General features: G+C 35.6%; 3 protein-coding genes across 12 annotated transcripts in view; 1 reads left to right on the top strand and 2 right to left on the bottom strand.

Annotated features, from left to right (window-relative positions):
• The first annotated feature begins 1,297 nt into the window (after positions 1-1,297).
• Positions 1,298-4,598, top strand: Art7 (arginine methyltransferase 7). 4 transcript variants are annotated; one of them, XM_076766788.1, is made up of 10 exons: positions 1,298-1,324; positions 1,598-1,800; positions 1,886-2,035; positions 2,125-2,346; positions 2,417-2,649; positions 2,733-2,862; positions 2,920-3,146; positions 3,428-3,986; positions 4,045-4,205; positions 4,292-4,598. In XM_076766788.1, exons 2-10 carry the CDS (start codon positions 1,627-1,629, stop codon positions 4,548-4,550), a joined length of 2,115 nt encoding a protein of 704 aa, XP_076622903.1. In that variant the 5' UTR covers positions 1,298-1,324; positions 1,598-1,626; the 3' UTR covers positions 4,551-4,598. The 4 variants fall into 4 exon arrangements, with proteins under 4 accessions (XP_076622903.1, XP_076622900.1, XP_076622901.1 ...); XM_076766785.1 differs by having other exon boundaries at positions 1,302-1,356; XM_076766786.1 differs by having other exon boundaries at positions 1,304-1,504.
• Dtwd2 (DTW domain containing 2) lies at positions 3,862-6,268 on the bottom strand. Of its 3 annotated transcripts, none has more exons than XM_076766789.1 (6): positions 6,059-6,268; positions 5,775-5,953; positions 5,455-5,662; positions 5,204-5,384; positions 4,934-5,136; positions 3,862-4,869 (listed from the first exon to the last, which is right to left on the bottom strand). In XM_076766789.1, the coding sequence occupies exons 2-6, from the start codon at positions 5,851-5,853 to the stop codon at positions 4,740-4,742; spliced, it is 801 nt and encodes a 266-aa protein (XP_076622904.1). In that variant the 5' UTR covers positions 5,854-5,953; positions 6,059-6,268; the 3' UTR covers positions 3,862-4,739. The 3 variants fall into 3 exon arrangements, with proteins under 3 accessions (XP_076622904.1, XP_076622906.1, XP_076622905.1); XM_076766791.1 differs by having other exon boundaries at positions 3,862-4,862; XM_076766790.1 differs by having other exon boundaries at positions 5,455-5,616.
• Positions 6,269-9,506: 3,238 nt separating this feature from the next.
• LOC143342656 (uncharacterized) overlaps positions 9,507-24,768 on the bottom strand; it is a 122,702-nt gene continuing 107,440 nt past the window's right edge. For all 5 annotated transcript variants that reach the window (XM_076766768.1, XM_076766766.1, XM_076766767.1 and 2 more), the window contains 3 exons: positions 15,631-15,743; positions 11,117-11,352; positions 9,507-10,928 (listed from right to left, as the gene is read on the bottom strand). In XM_076766768.1, the coding sequence (XP_076622883.1) occupies positions 10,811-10,928; positions 11,117-11,352; positions 15,631-15,743 (467 nt within the window). In that variant the 3' untranslated portion in view covers positions 9,507-10,810. The remainder of the gene's footprint in view (positions 10,929-11,116; positions 11,353-15,630; positions 15,744-24,768) is intronic.

Here is a 24,768-nt window from a genome sequence, read left to right as displayed (position 1 = left end):
GAGTTGCGAATAACAAAACGCCTTACGTGGCTGCTTTCGGGAGATATTTCATTTTATTTTAAGGATGTCTGGAATGGGTACTAGCCTGTGGTCGGATTCAAATATTCGGACACTTTTAATATGAATATATAACTGTATTATTTAATATTATGCTAATTATTTAACAAAGCACACAAAGAACATAAACGTACAAATCATAAGATAAATATTGCCAACGCAAGTTCGATGTAGAGCGTCTCTCTGCTGCCGAAGTCGAACTCTTTCGATTCCTATCTATTATAAACAAAAGGGTCATCGACACGGGGGCCCCCTTTTGCTGCGCACGTCGAGGAGTAGATCCTCGAACGCGTTTCGGCCTATATCTAAATAATTCCCTTATCGGGTACATTTTATCTGAATCTAAACATTTCCATCATCAACACCAACGATAATGTTCTCTCCTCGTGTCAGCGTTCTTCGGTTTAAATATATATACACTTCTTATATTATATTTTTAAGAATGGTCCAATTACGATTTCTTTTGAATTTAGTACAAGTGGACGATACTGGTTTTTGTCTTATATTTTACACATTGTAAATTAAGTATATGGAAATATTGTTGAAATTTTTCTGAAAACTCCTCTCTTGTCTGTTGGTTCTTCGAACGATCGATCTAATCATGATCATCGTTTCTCGTAAAAATTCTTCATAAAAGGAGGGAAGTTGGGATTCGATTAGAGCGAATAAAATAATATGAGTAAATAGTTGCAATCTTCCTCGTACAGCCTAGTATAAATATAGTTGTTTCGTCAGATTTAAAGCGATCAATACTTCGATCGGGCATGAAATCATAATTCTCGCCACTTTTAGTTTTAATTCTTATAGTTCATAGCGTTATAGTTTAGTTCCACTCTGAATCAATAGTTGGATTTGACATTGAAATAATTAATCGTGACTTACTTCTGACAACTAAATTTTCAATCACATCCTTTAATCCATTGATTACTCCAATAAAATTAATTGATTGATACAAAAGTCTGGACAAGTTAAAATAATAGAATGCCGGTAATTTCATTTTATATCATAATAAGCGCTATGATCGTTTTCTATAGCCTGTTGGTAACGTTGTGAATGGCATGGAAATGTAATGGGGCTCTAGAGCCCCAGTGAAATGGGCCCAAAAAGTACATTGGATGGAACATCTATTTGTATACCTGGTTCACTCAATTGATATGGTAGATGATAATGAAGAATTGTCATCTCAACAGTCCATCTACGTATACTTACATATTATATGACGTACACAATTACACGTGTTGTAGCTTACATTTGTCATATTCAGAGAGTGAATGAAATTTATTATAATACGTTGTAGAAGTAGTACTTTTGTTCTGTTATTCCGTTTTTTTGTGGTCATAATTGTTTAACGAACCTTAATACAATTGTATCCATCCATTGTTCATATCCTTAATTTAGTATATCCTACTGTTTAATTTGTATTTGATATTTTCAAATAAAGCTATTTGTAAATATACTTTTTTGTGAATTTTTGTTTATTTTGTGTTTATTCTTTAATAGATAGTTTTAATTAACTAAATGTAAAGTTTTATATTTTTAGAAATTGAGAAGTTGCTTTGGAAAAAGTATATGTTTCGATTTCCTGTGAGTCAGTTAATTGTTATGCGCAACATGAGTATTTTTACTCAATGTCTAAATCCTTTAACCGGTATTATTACTTGGGAAGAAAAAGATGAAAATTATGATTATCATCAAGAAGTTGCTAGATCAGCTTTTGCCGATATGTTACATGATCATGAAAGAGTTAGTACCATGTATTACATATTTTGAAAATTATTTTGTACTGCTTGGATGTTCATAAAATTAAACTATTTGATTGTGATGGTAGAATGAAAAATATTACATTGCTCTTAAAACTGCAATTGAAAGAAAGCATCAAACTGGAGAAGAAGCTAATGTAATTGATATAGGAACTGGTACTGGGTTATTGTCAATGATGGCTGCCAAATGTGGGGCAGATAGTGTAACAGCATGCGAGGTGAAAAGTTTCTTCAGGGAAATTGTTAAAACTATATTTGCTATTTGAAACTTATGTGTTTACAAGTTGGAAACCTGGACTATTTTTAGGCTTTTACACCAATGGCTAAATGTGCTATAAAAATAATAGAAGAAAATGGTTTTGAAAATAAGATCAAATTAATACACAAACGTTCTACAAAAATGACAGTGGGAAAGGATGGTGATATGGTTAAGAAAGCAAACATTTTAGTTACAGAAGTATTTGATACTGAACTTATTGGAGAAGGAGCTCTTTCTACATTTCATCATGCTCATGAATATCTCCTTGAAGTACAAATACTATTTCCTTAATTTATATACAGGTATATAATTTAGACTTAATGTGTATTTTTTTTCTTAGGAGAATAGTATAGTAGTACCACATACTGCTACTGTTTGGGTACAAGTTGTTGAGAGTTCAGCTATACATGCATGGAATACAATACAACCAATACAATACAAAAACAAATACATGTTAAGTACACCACATTGTGTAAAGTCTTGTTTTGGAGCAGCTGCAGTACATGATATACAATTAACAGAATTTCCTCATAATGCATTTAAATCATTATTACCACCTCAGGCTATTTTTAGGTAAATATATATATGTATAACTTGAAAGTACAATATGCTAAGAATATTTCATATAATTATGAGATATAAACTAAATACTTTAGATTTGATTTATCTGGTAAAACACCTCTACAGTATGATGAGAAAGTATGCTTGCATGTAAAACCAACTTCAACTGGTACAGCACATGCTATTTTCATGTGGTGGGATTTAAATATGGATATAGACAATCAGGTAATAATTAAATATGAAAGAATTCTCTAAGGTTATTGCTAAACAGCTTTTGTATAGGTTTTGTTAAGTTGTGCACCAGTATGGGAACATCCTAGTACAAAAAAGTTACAAGATGAAGGTATAAGTCTTACAGAAATAGCAGATTTAATTCCTTGGAGGGATCACTGGATGCAAGCTATCTATTATTTACCTATAGAAACATCAGTCATTGCTGACAACGAAATTAGTTTGATTGGATATCATGATGAATATTCTCTTTGGTTTCAATTGATAAATGAATCAATGTATGCTGATTTGAGCATTGTATTTATTTTATTACAGGTATCCCTCGAATTACGCGATTAATTGGTTCCGCGTAAGTCGAGACTCAGAATTAGTCTCTGAAATATTCTGAAATATATAAAAATTATTGTGAAATACCTATTATCTTTTTTATTTAAAAGCATTCGTCTATAATTACATATATATTTTCTTTTTAAATAAAGTTGCCTCAAATACCGTGTAACTCGAGGGATACCTGTATTTGTCTCTCGTTTGACTGTTTTATATAGTTCCTCATTTGCAGAAGTGAAGTACCAGATTGTAAAAGACCTATCTGCAATTGCGGTGTTCACGTAGCTTATTGTAGAACACGTATAGGACAATTAAATGATGAAAAACGAAATGAAAAATATATTAAAGCATTGGAAGAGAAGGTTACATCAGAAACAGTTTGTTTATGTTTGTCAGATAGTTGTTTATTAAGTCTTGCAGCTATAAAATTAGGCGCAAAGAAAATATTTATTTTAGAGACCAATTTTCTATCCAGAAAATGTACAGAAATGTTTATAAAAGCAAATGAACTCTCAGAAAAAGTACATATCATTGAATCAGTAGATGATTTGCCTCCAGAAAATACAATTAATTTAATTTTTGGCGAACCGTATTTTGTTACTTCCATTATACCATGGGAAAATCTTTATTATTGGTATCTCTCATCAAAATATTCATCTCAAGTAGAAAGAATTCCGATTGCAGCCACAATTATGGGTGTTGCGGTTGAATTTAAAGATTTACATAAAATACGGGCACCACTTGGAATCTGTGAAGGTTTTGATTTGTCTATATTTGATAAACTTGTTCAGGTATGTTAACCTATTAAAAATATTTGAAAATTAGACTGAGTTTTCAAATATTTTGTAGGCATCAAGCGAGAAAAGTGATAGTCCAATAGAAGCTCAACCATTATGGGAGTACCCTGCTAAGGCACTAAGTTTACCTTTTACTATTCAAGAATTCGATTTGACACAAAATGCAAATGAATATAAAAATATAAATATTTCAAATACCGTGTCTATATTAGAGTAAGATTTTTTTTAATTCTACATTAATGGTTATAATAAACAAACATTTATTATTTCTTTTTTATATTTTTTTTTAATTAATATAGGAATGGATCATGTAATGGTGTGGCTTTATGGGTTGATTGGCATTTGAACTCCGAAATTACGGTATCTTCTGGACCTACTACAGAAATACAGCCTGGTAAACGGATATCATGGGATCCGTTTACGAGACAAGGTGTGCATTTATTTAGAGACATAACAAATGTTACACAACAAAATGTTCTTCAATGGTCGTTTGTCTTTGTACCACACCATGGAAATATGACATTTGATTTTCATATGTTGTCAAAAACTATGAAATAACGTGACGCAATATTTATAAAAATATGTTTTTAAATTAAAGACGTTACTTGTTTATATAATTTGTTTCTCTTCATGAAATACTATCCTTGTACATATTTATCAAAATTACACATTTGTTCTAGAATGAATTTCTGTAAGTATCTATAATTAGTATTTTGTCTATTATATTAAGATGCTTAGTAGAAACTGTTATGTAGATTCTTCAGGTAGCATTCGTAACTGTTTAGCTAGTCTCCTCCCTATAAGCTTAGGGTATGTTTTTTGTTTAATAAGGAATTCCTTACTTTGATGAGTTACAGCTCCATTTTCCAACTGAAACCTACATTATTTATATTTATTAGTCATATAAAATACATGTTCACATTGTAATGTTAGAAACTGACCTGCAGAGATAATGTAGGGGTCCAAGCATTTTATCCTTTAATTCTGGATCTCCTTCCAAAATTGAAAGTGCAAATGCACCAGTTTCAAGTGTAGACAAACAACCTTCAGTAGGTTGAGTTCTAATAACATATTCACTTGTTGGTACTCCCACTAATTTACATGCTTGCAACACACAAAGTGCTGGACTTGAATGGTATATTGCCTGTGAAAAGTAGTTGTATCTTCATCAACTTCAACAGGACAACTGTCTAAAGTACTGCATGTACTACCTTTGCTTGTGGCCAAGTTCCATCTAACAAAATAAGATTGTATGGTTTTTGTCCATCAATACCAACTGGATTTAATTTATCAAGTGCTACAGCATCAGGAGATGGATATAATAATATAGTATTTTTATCATTCAAAATTTCTGTCAAACCTTCATGTTTAGATAATGGAAATTTCTTTCCCCTAAAGTTAAGAATGCAATAACATTGTTTCTGCTCTCTTGACATTATCCTTAGTATATTAAATGACTTACCTGAAAATTGCGCATTTCCCAGATTCAAGGCCCAATGCAAGCATAGGTGCAGTTCGTAAACAACGTTTTGCTTCAGCTGGATGCTGTAAAATTATTATTTTCGATGCAGGACATACCGGGTGTTTTGGTAATCCAGGACACCAACATACTGGCACTGGCCTCCTGCAAAAATACGTTAATGGCGTGTTTCGTATTATTTTCAAGAAATCTGCAAATATTAATTTTTTAATGACTATAATAATACAGGGGAAGTATCGTTTTCTTTTAAATCGAATACGATTATTTATACATAACCTAATAAAATTCATGCATGTACTTACTTGCATTGTGAACATTTATTTCTCGTTTCTGGAGGATCGGCAAGTATTTCTGATAATTCCTGCCACACAGTTTCTTCATTCATCATAATATTGAATTACAAAAACAAAAAGGATATTGAATGTTAATAGTTGATAGAGGTGCAGGCATAATTAATATGTAGTAGGAGTTAGCTTTGAAACTGTAATAATCATACATATACTGATGAAATTGTCGATAGAAGAAAATATTATTTTCTTAGTGTTTAATACAAAAAAAAAATAATAATAAAATATTCCATAATTACATTTTTGTTACAGAAGATAGTTTAATGCTTTTATTCCACCGAATGAATACAATTTGAATTTCCCACTTTTAATGGAATCGACAGTTGATGTACAGTTTGCTAACTTTATCGACTTAATAAATAGTTTATATATGATTCGACTGATTAATACACTGAACACTATTATGCCACATCATACCCGTTGATAAACATTCTTGTACTCGAGCTACAGTTCCTTTACTATTTCTATATCAAATCCACAGTTATCGATTCAGAATGGAAGTAGTCCGTCGTGCTGATAGTGGCAAGAATTTAAACGAATAATATCAGGAAATAAAATACGATAGATTTGTACCGACTTCATGAAAAGTGATTCGTTTTGAAGCGTATGTTTCTTTAATACTAAACCTACCGCGACCGGTAAAATGACCGTTTTTAAAATTTCGTTTAGAATTTCTAATACACAATATTATTTTAGCGTCATTTAACTTCACGACTGTTCTTTATAGTATCCGTACAATGAATTTTACAATATTCACTTCTATTCTCATTGTTTGTTTTCTGAGAAAAATATGTAATCTGTTTTGCCAACCACGACCGATCATCTAACCAGTTGAATGATTTATATTTTTTTGTAAAAAACTAGACAAAATTTGGTACCAAATTCTGATTAGCTTTCGATGTAAATAGGAAATATATATGTATAAGATTAAAGATTAAAGGAGAGAATCTTCAGTTTCCAGTCTTAGAACAGTCTAACAGCGTATTAAAAATAGTTAAACTTTAGACGCATGCAGTTCCGAAACTACTGGTGTTTTATTAATAATTCAGCGACTGTTAGAAGCAGCAAGGCTTCCCCTTTAAAATGCTTTTTGGTTTTTGTCGATCCGACTTTCCGTTTTCGAGATATCGTAATTTATGTGATGGGGTAATTTTTTAAAGATTCCGCTATGGCTCTTCCCATGTTAAAACAGACTACCGACGCGTATTGAAATTACTAAAACTTTAATTACGTGCTGTTTCGAAATTACTAGTGTTTTCTCCATTATTGAGCCATTGTTAGCGGCGGCAAAGCTTCCTCTTTGAAATGGTTTTTGGTTTTTGTCGATCCGACTTTCCGTTTCGGAGATATCGTAATTTATGTAAATGGTAATTTTTATAATTCGACTATCTCTGTCTTCGTCTAGCGGAGTCAGACCTCTTTGTCGCACGTGCGTGGCGCTGACCTACCCCGCGTATGTGACTGCGCGACCCAGTTTGGCGTAGTATTTCCAAGAATTTACTACGCACTGTTTACTATTGACGCGCGCGCGAGATCAATGGACTCGCGCGACCGCACAACAAAACGTAAACAAACTTCGAACCCTTATATCTCCGGAACTAGCCACCGCATCGACTTGAAACTAAAATCACTATATCTCCGGAACTAATGGAGCTATCGACTTGTACAAACGCTCATTTTAAAGGGCATTTTATCCCCTATCTGATGAGCATATCAACTATTATTATTTATGCCATCTTCTATGTTTATTTTAACATTTACTTTGACTCTACATACTCAAATAAGTTTCAGTAATTCCTACTGATCGTACGACTAGTGTATGATAAAATTGGACCATAAATTGTTTATTTAATTGAAAATGATCCAATTATTCATAGAAGTAGACAAAATTGCATATTATTGTACATATTTGGACATCTGATGAAGTTCATAATTATAAACATACGTCGGCGCCATTTCTCCATTACGATGGACATTTCTCAACCGTTCTGCCCCTCGTTTTACAATTGTTAATTCCACTATTCCACTATATGAATTTCAAACGGTATCAAAAGTCGTGAATGACATAATCCCAGTGCACCATTGATTTCATTTTCATTGCTCTACTTTTTCTCCCTTTTTTTATAGTTGCATCACTGGCATTCATTTTTGCCTTTTTTCTCCCCTTTACTGACTCGCTGCCTCTCTCTAGGGTATTGTTGTTTTCCAGAAATGGCGAAAAATCGACGGAACCACTAATTGGTTCTGTCAATCCTGTATAGGGGCTGCAAAAGTGGAGGGATGGCGGGCTGGAGTAGGGATGGAAGAACGTTGAAACGACGAAGCATTGGTCACGTCGACCAGAAAGATTCGTTACGGGAATACAACGTTCCGGTAGAGCAACTTTCATTTCAGTTGCGCGTCTTTTTTTGTTGATTTTTCGTTTTATTATTGGTTCCCCTCTGGCTTTTTCAACAAGCGCACCGTGGCGTTTCGATGGTCCTACACGTTTCGACGCTTCGACGGCAGTGGTCGCGAGAAATGAAGCAGCCTCCCTATTCGAAACACGGATTCTTGTTTCGAATTGCTGGAACGTGTAACTGCGGACCAATCGATTGGGGCCGAATTGTGAATGTTTGTTCTGGTTTCAACCTTAACCAGAAAATTAGAAATTTGTTTCTACTTTTGTCTGTTACATCGACACTTACAGTAGATAAAAAAAGTATTGGTACACCTCCTTTTTTTGAAATATTTTTACACAGTGAATTGAAATTTATATACTTTTTCTATAAAAAAGATGTCTAAAAGGACCAGAAAAACAAAACTCGAAACTAGAATATCCTCTTAAGTGTAACTATTTTTGTTATTAATATACTATTTGATTAGGAACAACGGGAGTTTAATATAATGTCATAAACAAGTATATTTTATGAGCAGTAGAGTTAAATGATAGATATGGAACGGATAAGTAATACTAACAGCAATTGTGATATTGATAAAATATCAAAACTTAAAATATTTTTGTAGCTAGTCTTTGACGTAGTTTTTAAGCGTTGAAGAAGAGGATGGGTTTCGAAATTTCACATTTCTTAGATTCCCGAGATCCTCCAAAACACGCAAGATACTATCAAATATCCGGAACCCCTGGAACTTTGAAATGTGCACTATCTCATCAGACCTCCGGGATTCCCAAAACATACGGAGCCCTTCCATAGGTATGCCAGGCTTCTCCAGGAGACTCTTGTAGTCTATCTAAAGCTTAGTTCCGCACATTCAAAGTACTAAGACTCCGTTTAATGCTATTTCGTTATAATGAGGTTTCTGTATCTTGTACAAAATACATTTAGTTATTTCTTACATATAGTTGTGATTGTGTGTTTCATGAAAAGTATTTTTATGTAATTAACACTATGGGCAATTAGGGATAATTATTTTTTAAAACGATTTGTTAAACCAGGAGTAGAGTCTTTAGTGAGAAGCTTCATCTTTGTTATTAAATCTATATTGGAACATTTGTTCTAGGTTTTCTTTAGACTCGTAGTATCTAATACTTAGTCGTCGTCTGAGTAAGCGAATGCCGCAAGTCGACTCAATATACATATACCATGTCTGTAAAAAATAATGAAAAAATCAAAGATGCAAAGAAAATGCATTAAAAAAAGAGGCGGAAGAAAGGTTTTAAAAAATTGTGAAGGGTATTATAAAATATTAAAATATAACTTGAATTTTATTGTATAGTACTAAATGATGTCACGTATAGCACTGTTTTCAGCGTCGAGGTTTTGGACAAATATAAAAAAAGCGTGGAACCTCTTTATACAAATTCCGATCGAATAAATTTCAATCATAGTGCGATGTACTTATTTATACATGACGCTAATTGGATGACATAAAATGTAAATTTTTAAACGATCGTGACGCAAACACTTTTTAGTTCTGAGTAATTAGAAATTAACGTAAGGATTATGTTATTCGGTTAAATCGCCATTAATCTGCACGTAACTTTACGGAAAAGTCTTTTGATTTCTCCCCGCGACTTTCTATGTTTACAACGAGCTTTTTATAACAAAAGAAAGAAAAAAGTGTAACAAATTATCTGGAACTTTGTGGATTGATAGAAAGCTTACTCGATTATGAAAAAGAAAAGAGTGTGCTACTCTACCGGTCGACAAAATTCTAGAATTTCGTAGCTTTTTTTTTTAGTGGTTACAAACTATCTTTGTTTTTACTAGAGTCGTTATCGATCACACATTTACAATATTGACTCTCTTCTAAAGAAGAAGTAACATATATCTTCTAGTTGCGTGAATCCTCAAGCAAAGTTTTTCATTAGATATATGTATACTAGCGTTCTTCTATTAACGAACAAAAATTAGCTTATCAATTTTATATTAACGCAAATCTTGTTGTCCAAATCTCTCTGAATTCTTAAGTAATATAAACAATTTCTTTATCCGTGAAAAGATTTTATTCTAATGAATTCTATGAACTACACATTTAATTATTATGGAAATCTGTGTCCCTTATTCTGAATAATTACCAAAGATATACGAATAGGCAGTATAGAAGATTGCATTATTGTAAGAGTGAAACGTGTCTGCTTGAAGGATCACGCGACTCGAGGACGAAGTCGAAGCACAGGCTCCAGTTTCGCGAACGTTTCTAAATTGATCGATTGTTGCGCGTGCATTGTTCTGTTACGAGTCTTTCACGAGGAGGAGCGATCTATCGACGATCGGTTAAACGCACTCGCAAAATTACCACGCGCACGGCCGTGTAACACTCGCGCGCACACGAGAACACAAGTGCACGCACAAAGTAACATTTCATCCGGTTTTTTTTCGGGGTCCACAGAAACGAAAGGAAATCGATGCGAAGAGTTGCACGCTCCGTCTTTCAGCGGGCAAGGCCCGAGGGATGACTCGTTGGTAATCGGATGCATCGTGGATCGAATCACGCACGGCTCGATGACTTTCGAATCCGTTTTTCGTTCGTCGGTCTCGGCCGATCGATCACTGCACTTCACAGACGAAGAATGTTTCGAAGCTGCAAGGGCTGTCGTTCCACTTTAATCCCTTACCGTCTCTGTTCCACAGTTCGAGGCAGTGTTCCTCCTCACCGTTCTCGTATCTGAAACGCAAACCATGCATTATATTGCTTTCTTGAAATTAACGCTTCAATCCTTGGGAAACCAAGAGGGGTGGCATGTTGAGCCCATTAGTTAGAAATTTTTAGAAATTTGTTATTTATTCTCTATTGCCTCTGTAGGTGAGCAGCATGTAATGTCTTCGTTAGGTTAGCTGCGTAATTGATTTTACCTGAAATTGTTCGGCTCTCCGACATTCCAGTTTTCGAATGTGATTGGCCTGCCATTGGCCATCCAAAAGAAAGTACCCTCTTCAGCCTGATCTGTGCCTGAGGTCCAAAAGTGCTCGTGTCCGAGGCCAAAGTCTTTAATATGCTTCTCGAGCCTGTCGTTTTCTTCTTGCGACGCTATGCTCGCTAGATGCATCCCGTGATACCGACAATATTGAGATGCCCTGTACCAGTTCGCCTGGAACATGCAGAACGAAATTAAATTATCTGTTAATAACATAACGTGTTTAATCGAGAACTCAATAAGAACAATGTCTGTAAAGTTTCTTGAGAAACAAGCTTTATACACATTTTCTTCAGCTATTATTAATTTCTTTTTTCCAAAATAACATAACATTTGTGGGACAGAAGGTTTAAATAAAAAAACGCAATTGTACTGAAGGAACATGGAACGAAAATTTGAAATTCATCGCAGTTTCTGTTCGCTTTTCGTTTCTCTTTTCTCGTTTTTTCTGTAATCATTTTTAATGTTATCGTTACCGCGAACAAACGACGACGTATTTTACCCTTGTTTATAAATATACATGCAGCGCGTTGCACTTTGCCCCCGGGCAATCAGCGGTCGTTTATTAATAAAACATGAGAAACAAGACATTTTCTAATTTATTCTAATCATCCGAAGGGATGAGCGCTTTAAAGTTTCCGTTGCCGACGGCGTGCAACGTTTGAATCTCTAGAGAGGCGATTGAAACTTGTCTCTAAATTATGCAGTTAACAACGAACGTTAATTGTCGAAAATTATTTGAGAAAAATTCTTTTATTAAATTAATCTCACGGAACCGTTTAAATTCTGTTCTGCACATTTTTCTGTTTTCAAATCCAGCTGTTCAAGTATTTTTACGTACAGCAGAATTACAAGAATAGCGCAGGAGGTAGAGAAGGAAGGGTTGGTAAAAGGATTTCGGGCGACATCGGTGCAATCGCAGCGACGCTCTATTTATTGCGCTTTATTTGCATTCGCGTCGGGTTACACGCGATTTTTCGTCTCCTTCATTCTCCGTTTTTTCTGTTTTCCTCCGTAAGGGAAGTGAAACGTGTTCGAGCCTCGAGTCCGTCGACCACGGCAGAGAACATTCCTTCGCATCGACACAAAAATCGCATTCGGCCAGCCCGTGATGTCACTGGTGAATTTATAACGCGACGGATCTTTGGCATGCTCGCAACGGCCTTAACGCGTGTAAAAAATATTGACAGCCCTATGCGATACACTGATAGTGACAAGAATACTTATACAAGGTGTTTCATTTTCAGTTGATACGTTCAGGTACTGTAAAACAGTGTTTTCCGAAGTGAAGAGTATGTTTAGGAAGAACGTCTTACAATCCGAAAACTTTGTCGCCCCTTCAGTCCAACAGGTTACTTTTAGTTTTTCTTGTACTTTTTAACACACTGAAGACTAATTTCATTTGAAATTAATCGTTTACAATTTTTATTTGAACCTACGTTTTTAAAAGTTTCAAAATATGCAAGCTTATAACCAATATTGCAAGCATATCTCTTCTTTGAAACCAAAGAAGCATATTTATGACTACAGAGCAAAAAAATGTTTATCAAGATATTTTCTTTGTCCCGTGGTATACAATATGTCTGCAAAAGCTTTATGGCACTGTTTGACCATTTTATATACATACATATTTCTACGTTCAGCGTTTCACATAATTTGTATCGTTATCTCTCCTCTCAAAATTCGCTACAATAACGGTAATAGCTTCAGGGGAATATAGGGTATTTGACTAATCGAATATCCTCTTAATTCATGTTTTAATGTTACAATCGAATTTATTCGCAAATTACTATTCCAAGTCGAATACGATGAAAATGGCGGTTCTTTATGACTAACGCGGGCACTCGTTCTGTCCAGCAAATTACCCATGGCAATCGATGAACGTGAAAAGAATTATTCGCGATCGCGTATTCGACCGTCCAAGTTCTCCTATGTAATGACACTTTACGTTGCCCGCAATAAAATACAGAACGCGTATTTAAGTCCGTTTTAAATTTTGCAATAATGTCCTTTATCGTATCCGATTTATTTTACTTATTTCCATTTTACTTGCAAACGAATTTTGACGTCACTATTTCTTGTTTTGTAATTCAATGACAATTTGTGGGAATCGGTAATCTAAATTAGGATTCTTTTGTAACGAACAAAACAAAAAAACATAAATTAGGTGGATCACTAAAGATTGTATTCAGTTGAATACAATTGTATTTTATTGAGTATTATAATATTTATTATCGTTATAAGTTTTTAATTACTAAACTTTTATCGCGATACGAGAGACGAAAAACTGTACCGTGTTTCCACAATGAACAATTCAAACTTACCAACGACAGGTAGATTTTTGCATCGTTATTTTTTGTCCATCGTTACAGCGATATCTCTTTTGGTTCGTGTATCACCGCGAGAGAAAGAGCACCGGATGTTCTACCGCGAAAGTACGAGCTCAAAAATGGAAGCGTAAAGGTATATAAATTGGACACGGTGCTCCATTACAGTTGGCAAATGACCGCGCAACAAGCACACTCGTATATTTTATGCGCGATAGGGTAAGCGTAAAGAAACGCAGGCCGCGCACCATTTGCATATTTCGCGGCGCGATGCCATTGAAATATTTCTAATATTACTCGTGTCCTGTCCCCGTCGAGCGTAATATTCACTTCCCTGCGGTAACCTCCGTCTACCAACTTTAAAAATCAAATGTCTATCCAGACGAGTGTTTAGTAAACTTACAAAATTAAAACAAATGTTATAAAATTAAACTACGAAATTTAAAAAATTACAAAACTAGGGTTGTTAGGTAATTTTTTGAACAGTAAAAATAGAAGAAGTGATCACTTTGTAGTATAGAATCAGTTTTTAATATTAAAATTCGATAGTTTTTTCGGTAAAGGAATTGTAATATGAAGATGATTCAATCGTGTTATGCATACATCCATCAGAAGTGTGTATTTAACGTTTCGCATGGTTCACGCGATGTAATATTCAGTCGTTTCACCAAACAATCTTCACATTAACACGTTCTGCATCGCGTGGGTCACTGATGATATTAATTGCAAACGAAACTTTCATTACGTTGGTAGTGCCAAAAGGAACAGAGAAGACTAAATTCTTAAGAATTCAACATTACTACTACATTCTTCTAATTTTACTGGAAACCTGAAATTCCGAGCGATATCGGTCGTGTTAAAATAGGATTACTGTGTCACCTCTGGCCTCCAGCGACGATCAATTTTTAGAAGTACTCTTGACCCGTTTATTAGGTATTCACGTTTAGTTTAATTCATGGACTTCTACCTAAATACAGAATAGTTTATTAATACCGGTAAATACATTTATATATGTATATAAATACATGCATATGCTTGTTCCTTAATGAGCCATTTCGCCGGTATAGTTTGTTAGCTGTAATCCGACAAAATTCGATTTTGCATAAGTATTTCAACGTGTCACCTACTTTCCGCTCGCGTTTCTTTAACCTAGACCCTTTAAAGTCGCCTATCGCGATCATCTCTGCCGAAAATGGTGATCAGCTCGGATAAATCAATCGAGCAACTCTCTCTTTGCTCCATGGCAAGTCACCCACTTTCCTTGACTTGCGTGCAACGGAACCGCATTATTAAGACGGATTTTGCAATCCGACAGTGTGTCCGGTCCGCGGCCTTGCAACGATCTCTTTCGAAGGTGGGTGGAAATGACGTCAGACGTTCCTCTGACGATAAGTGGCTGTTTCGTAACAGCGACAGTTCGCGTTGTTTTTCATGATCCTTATTGTAATCGGATCACTGGACGACGATCTCTGTTCCGGCTCTATCTTTTATTTCGCAAACGAATAATGACTCGATTGGAAACTTTTAAACGGGAATTCTTTTTTTCCAATTTATCTTATTCCATTTTCGCTCGTTCTTTCTCCGTTTCTACTAAATAGTCAAACGGGAACATTTTATTTTAAGAACATTTTTAAACATACTTTCGCTTCTGCCAATTTAGTTTCACGTTCAAAGGAACTTTGTTCGTTGTTTTACACTATTGAATAAATTGCTAAAGTAGATCTTCACCAACAATGAAACACCCTGTGTATACTTCAAAATTGATACGTCACTTCGTCAGAAAATTGCCTATCAAACAACGAATGGAGCTTCCGTCGACGGAATAGGCTGTCAATGCGATCTAAATTTTACTTTTTCTCGAGAAACGACGCGAACCTCGGGGGCCTCGGTTCCGATCGACAAGATCACTTTCCCGCGTTCTTTCTTGCGTTATACACAGCGTACAGGGGATGTTCACACAGCCAGGTGAATAGATCGATAACAGGCTAGTCTGGCATTCGATGCACCGTAAAGTGTCAGAGACGGTGAGCCGGAAAGTTACGAGCTTGGAAATAATTTGATAAAGTCCAGGAGGTCGCATCGACGGGACAGCTAAATAAATCAAAGTAACTGGCAGGTGTTATACCTTGAAGAAGATCCCCAGGTAGTATCTTTTCTCGCCGAGCTTCAACAACGGCATCGTCCATCTTGAAGCGGCCAAGCTGCTGCTGTGCTCGTCCACGCAGTTTGGGCAGTCGTCTGTGAATATAGAAACGAGGATAATATGAATCAGTGGGGGCGTTGATTAACCAAAATTTCGATTATTAGAAAAGCTGTTATTGTAGTGATCAATTGGAATGAACGAATCCACTCAATGTAACATGAGTTTGAAATTACACGTTTGCAAGTATGTTAGAAGTAGTAGGTTAACGATTGTGCTATCTTCCGGGACAAATTATGCCCACTTTTCAAACGATCGAGTCGAACGTTAGCATTTCTAATAAGCACTTGTAACCTGTGCATTACGAAATCCATAATAAAAGGAAGTAGCAGTGTTATCTTAGATAAGAAGATGGAAATTATTAATTTCATTACATCATCGTACACTCGACGTATTAATATACATACCATCAGCCTAAAATTTTTTTATTTGAATCATCAAAACGCGATCGAGGAATTTTACGTGTTTTTCCGTAAAAGGAATGCTTTCTTTCTCGATTACAATACTTTTCTCTCTTGGAGGTTGGAAAGTAGAAATTGATTTAAAAGATCTCTTGGATTTGTTCGTGCTTAACAAAGGCATCACGGTGATACGTTGAACAAAGAGTTGTCATGCTTCGATAGAGTGCACATTGCATGTCATGCTTATCAAAGTAATCTGACACATTTTCAGTACTCGTAACGTATTGACATTATCGACTGACGCATCGTTAAAACTATTTGTGAAAACTCTGCGCGTTCGTCATACGCCCAATTAATATTGCACGAGTTATCGAGAAAATTGGAGATGGAAATAACTTTGCCTCCGAGCAATACGAGCGAAAGACGCGTGTTCGAGGTGGTTATATCTTGTATTATACAGGATGTTCGGTCACAAAATTTTAATGGGGGATTCTAAAGGTCAAAATAAGACGAAAATCAAGAATACCAATTTGTTGATGAAGGCTTCGTTAAACAGTTATTAACGTTTAAAGTTCCGACCGTACTGAATTTTGTTCTCGAAAATGCGCAAGATTTCGGGGGTATGTCTATTCACTAAAAATGATTGTAATTGACCCTCGCAACCGAAAATAATTTTTTTAGAATTAATTAAAAATTTTTTTTTTCGTCGAAAAATTTAGGCACCTACCCCCTGTCGATTTTTCTTAAAAATTCCTTTTTCATTTTTAGTAATTTTGTTTGATGCCCTATAGAAAAGTTGTCTAATACATTTTTGTAGGTACCCATGAGCTCTACTTCAGAAAAAAGTTTCATTGAAATATATTCATAATTGTAGGAGTTATGGCTGTTTGAAAATTGGACCATTTTTATGGGGTTTTTCTCATTTTGACTTTTCGAATATTTTTGCAATTTGTACATATTCTCCATCAAAATACACGTAGTTTGCTTTTTTAAACATTCAAATCGTCCAATCCGTTCAGAAGTTATGACATTTTAAAGATTCGCATGAAAATTCGGGCAGACATTCTGGCCAGAAATTATATTTTCGGTAAGGAATTTTTTTCTCGAAACTGAGTAGGATTTCGGGGGTATGTCTATTGACCAAAAATGCTTGCAATTGACCCCTGCAACTAAAAATAATTTTTCCAAGACGATTTGAAAGTCTTTTTTTTCACTCAAAACTTTCAGCACTTACTCGAATTTTTTTCTCGAAAGTGGGTAGGATTTCGGAAGTATATGTATTCACCAAAAATGATTGTAATTGACCCCCGCAATCGAAAATAATTTTTCCAGAACGATTTGAAATTTTTGAATGTAATTGTTAATAACTTTTTAACGAAGTCTCCATCAATAAATTGGTATTCTTGATTTTCGTCTTATTTTGGCCTCTAGAATCCCCCATTAAAATTTTTCCCAGGGGTGGCCGAACACCCTGTATGTCACTCACTGTCGTGTCTGTTGGTATTCGCGTTTCTACTTTTTGAGTTCTTCCCATTATTTTAATCCTCGACGCAGTAGGTTTCTCTCGTCGTAAGCAGCGGTGGTCCGAAAAAATGCAGTTATGTATATTCGAACGCAGCGTCGCGTCGTCGATTACTCGCGTTACGCAACGCGGAAAAGTTCGCGTGTCGGGATGCGTAACGCCTTTCGGAGAAGACGGACGAAGCGTCAAGTGAAAATTCCATTATTAAAGGCACGTTCGCGGCGCACTTTTGGCCGTACTTTCGCGAACAGTTATTTCACGGCATAATTCTCGCTAAGGGCGAAACTTTTAATGTTCCCGGCGATAAAACACGCCTATGGAAATGAAGAACTTAACGGAAAGTTCGGGATTATATAGACTGTAAAATGAACGTGATTCCGATGCCGCTCTATGACGTAAATAATATCCTTTTGAATCCGGAGGGTTTCTCTAATACTTTCAACGCCGCCGGAGCAACTGGCAGAAAAGAACTTCGGTAACCAGAAAACTTCGATTCTTTTTTTTTCTTCTGTAACAGTTGTAGAACAGTAGCGGCGAATGGAGTACGTTCGGTGTGCCAAAATTAGAAAAGTCAGGCACAGTGCATGTGACTTGATGTGCCAACGTGTGCATTAAAATAAATTGGTTTTTGGAGTTGGATACAAATATTGACGTTTGTTCTTATTATCTATAAGCATTTGTAACGTATAACTTGGTGTAAATACACTTTCGCGATTGGTGGAACTGTCTTTGCTTCAAAACCATCTCACTAGTTTATTCAAGATAACAGTTGGCAGTTATTATTTTGCACAGTCTATATCCATTACATAATTAAGCAAAAGTAATTCTTCTTACAACTTATTTTTTTTAAGATTCTTTTTCATGATAGTTGAATATGTACACCCTGTGTATTCAATTTATCCAACGATAAGCTCAAGAAATTACTTTTCTTCGATAAGGTGAAATGAATATTGAAACAATTTGTTTTGTATTTCATACAGTTTTAAAGATCAAATACTTGTAATTTTTGCAGAATTTCATGCAATATTAAAGTTACGAAGTTACCCGCAATCGCTTCATGTTATGCAATTTCGATGAGAAATTGCCTCGAAGGCCTCTACTCGATCACAAAGTATGATGGGAGTTACGTTGGATTAATAATTTTTTTCGTTACGTAAACGAGGCGATAATTTCACTTTTCCGTAAGCTTCGATGTCAATTTATATAATAACAAAATGAGTTATTAGTGCTACGAAAACTTTTAAGATAATTTCTGGAAGTGTTCTCGTTATTGCAAAAACCACTGTGACGAAAAAATGTCGTGTAAAAATAGGGAGTCGGACAAATGTTTGCCTTTCGTGGGTTAACCAATTCCGGCTTTTGTGTCCACGAAAGAATACAAGTCAACAAAGAGCTCCGGTCCTCGTTTCGATCAGGTTTTCCCTTCTATAACTTGTTTTTTAGCAAGATTTTTTCTGACATTCGTTTTATTTTGGTGATGATATCGCACAGTACTATTTATCTAACACAGGAAAAGAGCAGTAGCAATTCAGTTTAAATACAAAATTGAACTATTAGAGGGAACAGACTTTCGTTTATGATACTCTTCGATACTCGTTCGAGCATTAATATCGTTCGAGATGAAAAATTAAATTTCTATCATTATTCATGATAGATTTTATTCCTTCGTCATAATTTATTATAGTCTGTTGAGCGTGAAAAACTTTCGTAACTTTAAATTCTCCAAAAAGAGTTTTGCAATCCAGTAAGATAATTTCTTACTCTAGGGAACAAGCATTTTAACAAGCTTTCGTTCGATCCCGCCAGCAGCGTGCACGACCGCGCAGCTCATTAACCATTCAATTATCCCTTCTTAAACAGCAGCGCGATTAATCCGATCGTGAACTACTCAGAAATTCCGAATTTTCAGTGGACATTGCTGCCACGATTAGACGTCGCTCGGGAGCGTAATCGAGTGTGATAATACGAGGAAATTGCATCGCGAGAAAGTTGCTGGGAGTGTCTTTGCCGAGGGGTAAGAGGAGAGGGTTGGACAGGATCGTCGGGTGGGCGAACGAAACGCCTTCTCGGTTTCGTTGCTGGGCTAATTAGGACGACGTTCTGCATATTTTAATAATCGCTTCGTTAATCGCCGCGTCGCGATCCACGACGTCCCAGAATACGTCACCTCGCATTAATATTCAACGGATCTTTTAATAGACACCGCCGGCTCTCATTTCCTGTTCCACTTTTTTCCCTTCTCGCGAAAACGGCTCTCCGGGGGCTCCCTGTTCCCCGGACTTCCGACAAAAATATGTATGAGAGCGCTATTAGAGGAACAGTTTCTTCGGATGGCAGGAGAAGCGCGTTCCTCGTTAGTTATCCGCCCTCCGGGCATTTCTCGAGTGATTCCAAGTATCTGTTGAAATCGTGGCGTTCGCGATTGTTGGTCAGCGATATTAAATTTCAACCAAACGCCCACGGCGATTGTTTGGTAATGCGGCGGTTTACTCAGCACGCGACTTCGGGGTTAGGGTCGCGCTCGTGATGCAGACTCTGATTGTTTCGGGACAGATTGTCTCTTGCGCGTGGTACTGTTGTGGGCGTTACAAATGTTCGAATTACTCCGCAGAAAATCAATTCTGCTTATACCGGGTGAATAACTTCAATTTTTCAAACAGATCATATTCGTCGGTCATAGATGTCCACATATCTAATATAGGTTTACTATTTATACTTTTACGACCGCACGGTTCACAAAAATTTTCTTTTTACAAACTTGTTCATTAAAATCTACAAATATAAAACACAAAATTCATTACAACATAATAAACTTAGCTGCTTTTTATGAAACGATACGTGTAAATAAATGTGATTTGTCGAGGTTATTGAAAAAAACTAATGGCACCACGTTGGTGTCACCGGATGTGAAAGTGTTAATATAATTGTTATATTTAGGTTTACTTTTATTAGGAACGGAAACAAAATAGCAAACTTTAATGTATCTGTGGTGACTTGTTATACGAAGAAGGGTCTTTTTTCTCCGTAAAATTCTCGTGGTGATATAATGTATACAGCACGCGACACGAGCACGTGCGCCTCGTCAGAGAAACATAAGAGATAAAGAAAGAGATAATCGTATTCCAAAGGCGTGGTAGAAAATTAATTCAGACCTTGAATAATGCGCGTCTCGTGAATTCTACATGGAAAAATCATCTCTGGTGAAATCATAGTCAGCTCCGCGTTTCAGGCGCGCGCTGAACGATATGCAATTCGCTTCTTCGATATAAACCATCGAGAGTGAATTACGTGCCGCGGAACAGGTGTGCGTTCTTCGCCACTCCTTGAAATTTTCTATTGGTACATAATAGAACCTTCTATCGATCGGAGAAAATGTTTGTATGTTACGTGAAGGAAAATACCGCTGGAAAATGACGTAAAGGGAAAACTAGGAAAAATGTGAGGAACAAAGATGGTTGCATGAAACTTAGGAAAGATTGATTGATCCGTCGAACGAAAGAAAGTCGACGTGAAATTAAATTGTACGTGCAAAAACCTAACAAGCCCAATGATACTAATAAAAAGAAATATATTTATTAAGATGAACGAGTGAAAAGTAGTTTAAATATAAATGGAAACAATGGAGTATATTCTTTTCTTTCTACTATGTAATTGTTTCGGTATGCGAGCACTCTACGTTTTCCTTGTAGATTGCTACTTCGTTTCCATGAAACGCATATTACATCATGTTTATAGAGAAAATTCTTGCGTATTCTTTAAGAATTTGAAAGTACCTTCTTGTTAAAAAATCGACAAACTAATGAAATTGTGATTTTGAAAGTAATTGCTTCAAATTTCAAAACGCTTTCCAATATCGTTTATTCCAATTACGTTTCAATTTTGACGATTTCGTTTAATTGTCTACTCATTTGTCCGCGTCAAATCCAAAACGGCCGTCAGTTAATTTTGTTACGCTCGTTTGTTGGCTCACTTTTCTTTCAATGAACCATTTACTAAATACGTCGAACATCCGACTCAACGTATTTGGAACTAACAACACCTCGTTTACAATGATTCGTTCGGGGTTGGACTAACATGATAAAAATTACACAATGTGATTAACGAAACAGGGCCGACAAGCTGTGGGATTTCGTAGTCAGCAATAGGCGGTCGTGTTGTGTCGCACAATGCAGCGTTCACAATGCGCTAGGCCAAAATCCATCGCGTGAATTTACAAATCCGCAACCGGCCATTACCGGCCTTAAAAGCAGTCGTTTCAGCGTCGACACGTTCGTTATATGGAACCTTTTGTTGGTTAAAATACGTACAGGATTTATGAAAACAAAATGTCGCGTGTTATTGATTTGCAATTGCTCGAACCGAAGTTATCGCTTATGATCTCCTCGTATCTTTCTTAAACACTTGTTGAGATTGCGCAGAAAGCAAAAGAACATCGAGCAGTCGAATTTCACCGAGGAAGGGAAACTTACATAATTTTATAATATCCAGTATTTTTCCCATGGTTCTTAAAATATTATAAGAAAAATACATAGGAAAGCTTGGTTGCACGCGAGTAATACAAGGTTCATGTACCAAATTTTTATTCAAGTTGTAATTGTTTGATTCTTTATTGCATTTGGTCAAACAATGTAGTCAAAGCATAGTTAAGAAATATTTTTCTCGTCTCTCGATCGTGTCTCTTCCAACAGTTTTAAAACGCAATTTACGATTTTGATGGTACAAGGGAGGAGATAGAACCGGATTTTCAGTGTAAATATTGGTATTTGTACGATATTCTTCACAATAACAAGACTGTAGCCAGTGAAACGTAAAATTCTGAACAATGAACTTTTTATTTGCCGATTCACGCCCATTGTTGCGAGAACATTATTATTCAGTTAGAATACGTAAACTATATGTATATGTAGATGTGGTTGATTTATTCATATTTCAGAATATGAAACGGTTCACAATATCTATTTTGATACTACAGCCGAGGTGACGGTAGCTCTTAATTAGTAATCATCGATGAAAGCTCTATAATTTGTTTATTTTTTTTTAATGGGAAAGTGAAACGGTCCATGCAATGCTTGATTACTAATTGATGACAAGCGTTAAGTAATTGTACAAGCTTTCGTAATTAAATATCGATGTTTTCAAACAATACGCGGAATAATAATCGTTAAAACGTAAATACATTTCAGCTTTCACGTAATTTACGTAATTAATCACGCTGTTATAAAATATCGCGTACATCGATTTGAGCGTACTGATTAGGGATCGTCTCGCAAAATTTAATTCGCCTGGCAGCTATTTGGAACGTGTCCAATCGACCAGTCTATAATTTTATGAGCAATGATTAACCGAATTTATGGTTGACTTCAATGACAGTTTCACGATGATGTATGAAATGCATGGGCCATAATCGATCGTATGAAAAATATAGAATGTAAACAAATAGTTCTAGAAATAAATATTAATATTTCTATAAAATAATAGGGTGCGATTTATTCAAAATTTGTAGAAAAATTATAAAAATTATTCGGTCGGAATGAAACGCTAAAATAGAAGAAACATTTAATTTATTCTATTTTATATTTAATTATACATGTATATTTTATTTGGATTTTGCTTAATTTTGCAAAAAAAGAAACGATAACCGCTACGTGGAAGGGTAAATTGTGATAAATTCTGATGGATTAGCGGTCATTTGTCGAGTCAACAGTCTGTTCGTTTCCTGCGTTGAATCCAGTGAGATTAGGATCTCCTTATCCAGCTGCTTAATTAGTATAGGGTTAACTTTAGCAAGGAGGTATTTTTCTACCTATTTATCTCAATTCTTCGTGGAACTAGGGTGCAGGAGTGCATCCTGGAAGATGCATGGAGTGGAAAATTTAATCTGACAACTCCGCCGGAAACATTCTCTCGCGGAAGTGCGAGCCTTGAAAGGGCCACAGGCTTTTTAAGGCGGCTTGAAAATTCTTTCGACGTGCAGAAGATTATTCAGGAAACTCGAAAAACGAACTTCAAACTTACGGTTAAGTAGGGTGCACAGGCTTGCCTTAACAATATCATTGCATCTGCTTTCAGAGAGAGCTTCGCGCGATTGAGAATGCTGTGCAAATTTAACACGAAACGGAAACAAAGTAAAGATGTACAGAGTAGACCAGAATTTTAAGTACGAACTGATTGCAATCTGCAAAGTAGTTGCTTTCAAGATGTTCAATTTTTAGTTTACAAGGCAATGAATCTTTATACATATGATTTTTTTATATTTTTTTATATTTCTTCTGTAATTGTTTTTGTAAAGTACAAAAGAAAACAAAGAGTTTCACGAAAAGAACATACGAATAATAGTTTCATTATATATTTTGGGGACTTGTGTCATTTTGCCTAACACATATGAATTTATAGTGAATTTAAATATATGAAATTCGTTTTCGTTCATTTTGCATTTATAAATATGCGAACTCTATATTTTACACTATAATTAATGCATAAACTCGACTTTAAAAAAATTGTGACATGCGTAGTTCTTCCTTACAATCACAGACTTATTTTGTAGATTTACAATTCATCAAGACTATTGTTTTTCCCCGAGTTTCTACGCTCAGTTTACTTTCTATCAACAGTTCTCAAATACCCAGCATTCAGATTCATATTTTATGCATTCAGGAATACTGTTCCTCTAACTTTATGTTAATGTAACTCCGCGTAAAAAGAAAACGCAAATATTGAAATTTTTGGCATACTAAGATATCAAAGTATAACGATGTTTTCTCGTATAACCAATCGATTGTACTCGTCTCAGCAATACTCCTTTCAATTACTCTTTTCTGACATTTTGTGTGATATTAACGACACATATGGACGTAACGCGATTATACGGGGTCGCACAGAATGTTTCAAGAACTTGAAATTATCTAGCAACCTGCTACAGCGATTCCCTTTTATTATTTCACGCAATAAAACTACGTCGAGGAACGCAGTTAACCGGTTCTGAAACTTTCTCTGTCGTGTTTACTTCGAGGCGGTACAAACACCAGGCGCCTTCACGCGTCAATCCGCACTGACCTTTCGTGCGGGACAGGATAATTAAACTTCCTTTCGGGAACAAATGGGCAATTACGCGCGACATAAAAAAAAATACAAAAAGGACAT

This window comes from Colletes latitarsis, chromosome 6, assembly GCF_051014445.1.
Source record: "Colletes latitarsis isolate SP2378_abdomen chromosome 6, iyColLati1, whole genome shotgun sequence".
Classification (NCBI taxonomy): domain Eukaryota; kingdom Metazoa; phylum Arthropoda; class Insecta; order Hymenoptera; family Colletidae; genus Colletes; species Colletes latitarsis.
Note: the sequence above shows the minus strand (reverse complement) of the source record. Positions and strands in the feature narration are given on the sequence as shown.

Coding starts and splice junctions, on each gene's coding strand:
- Art7 (XM_076766785.1), top strand. CDS start 1,329: ATGAAATTTATTATAATACGTTGTAGAA. Junction 2,347..2,416: donor CTCATGAATATCTCCTTGAA/GTACAAATACTA, acceptor TTTTTTTCTTAG/GAGAATAGTATAGTAGTACC. Junction 3,147..3,427: donor CAATTGATAAATGAATCAAT/GTATGCTGATTT, acceptor CCTCATTTGCAG/AAGTGAAGTACCAGATTGTA.
- Dtwd2 (XM_076766789.1), bottom strand. CDS start 5,853: ATGAAGAAACTGTGTGGCAGGAATTATCAGAAATACTTGCCGATCCTC. Junction 5,385..5,454: donor GGGAAATGCGCAATTTTCAG/GTAAGTCATTTA, acceptor TCTTAACTTTAG/GGGAAAGAAATTTCCATTAT. Junction 5,137..5,203: donor GAACTTGGCCACAAGCAAAG/GTAGTACATGCA, acceptor TACTTTTCACAG/GCAATATACCATTCAAGTCC.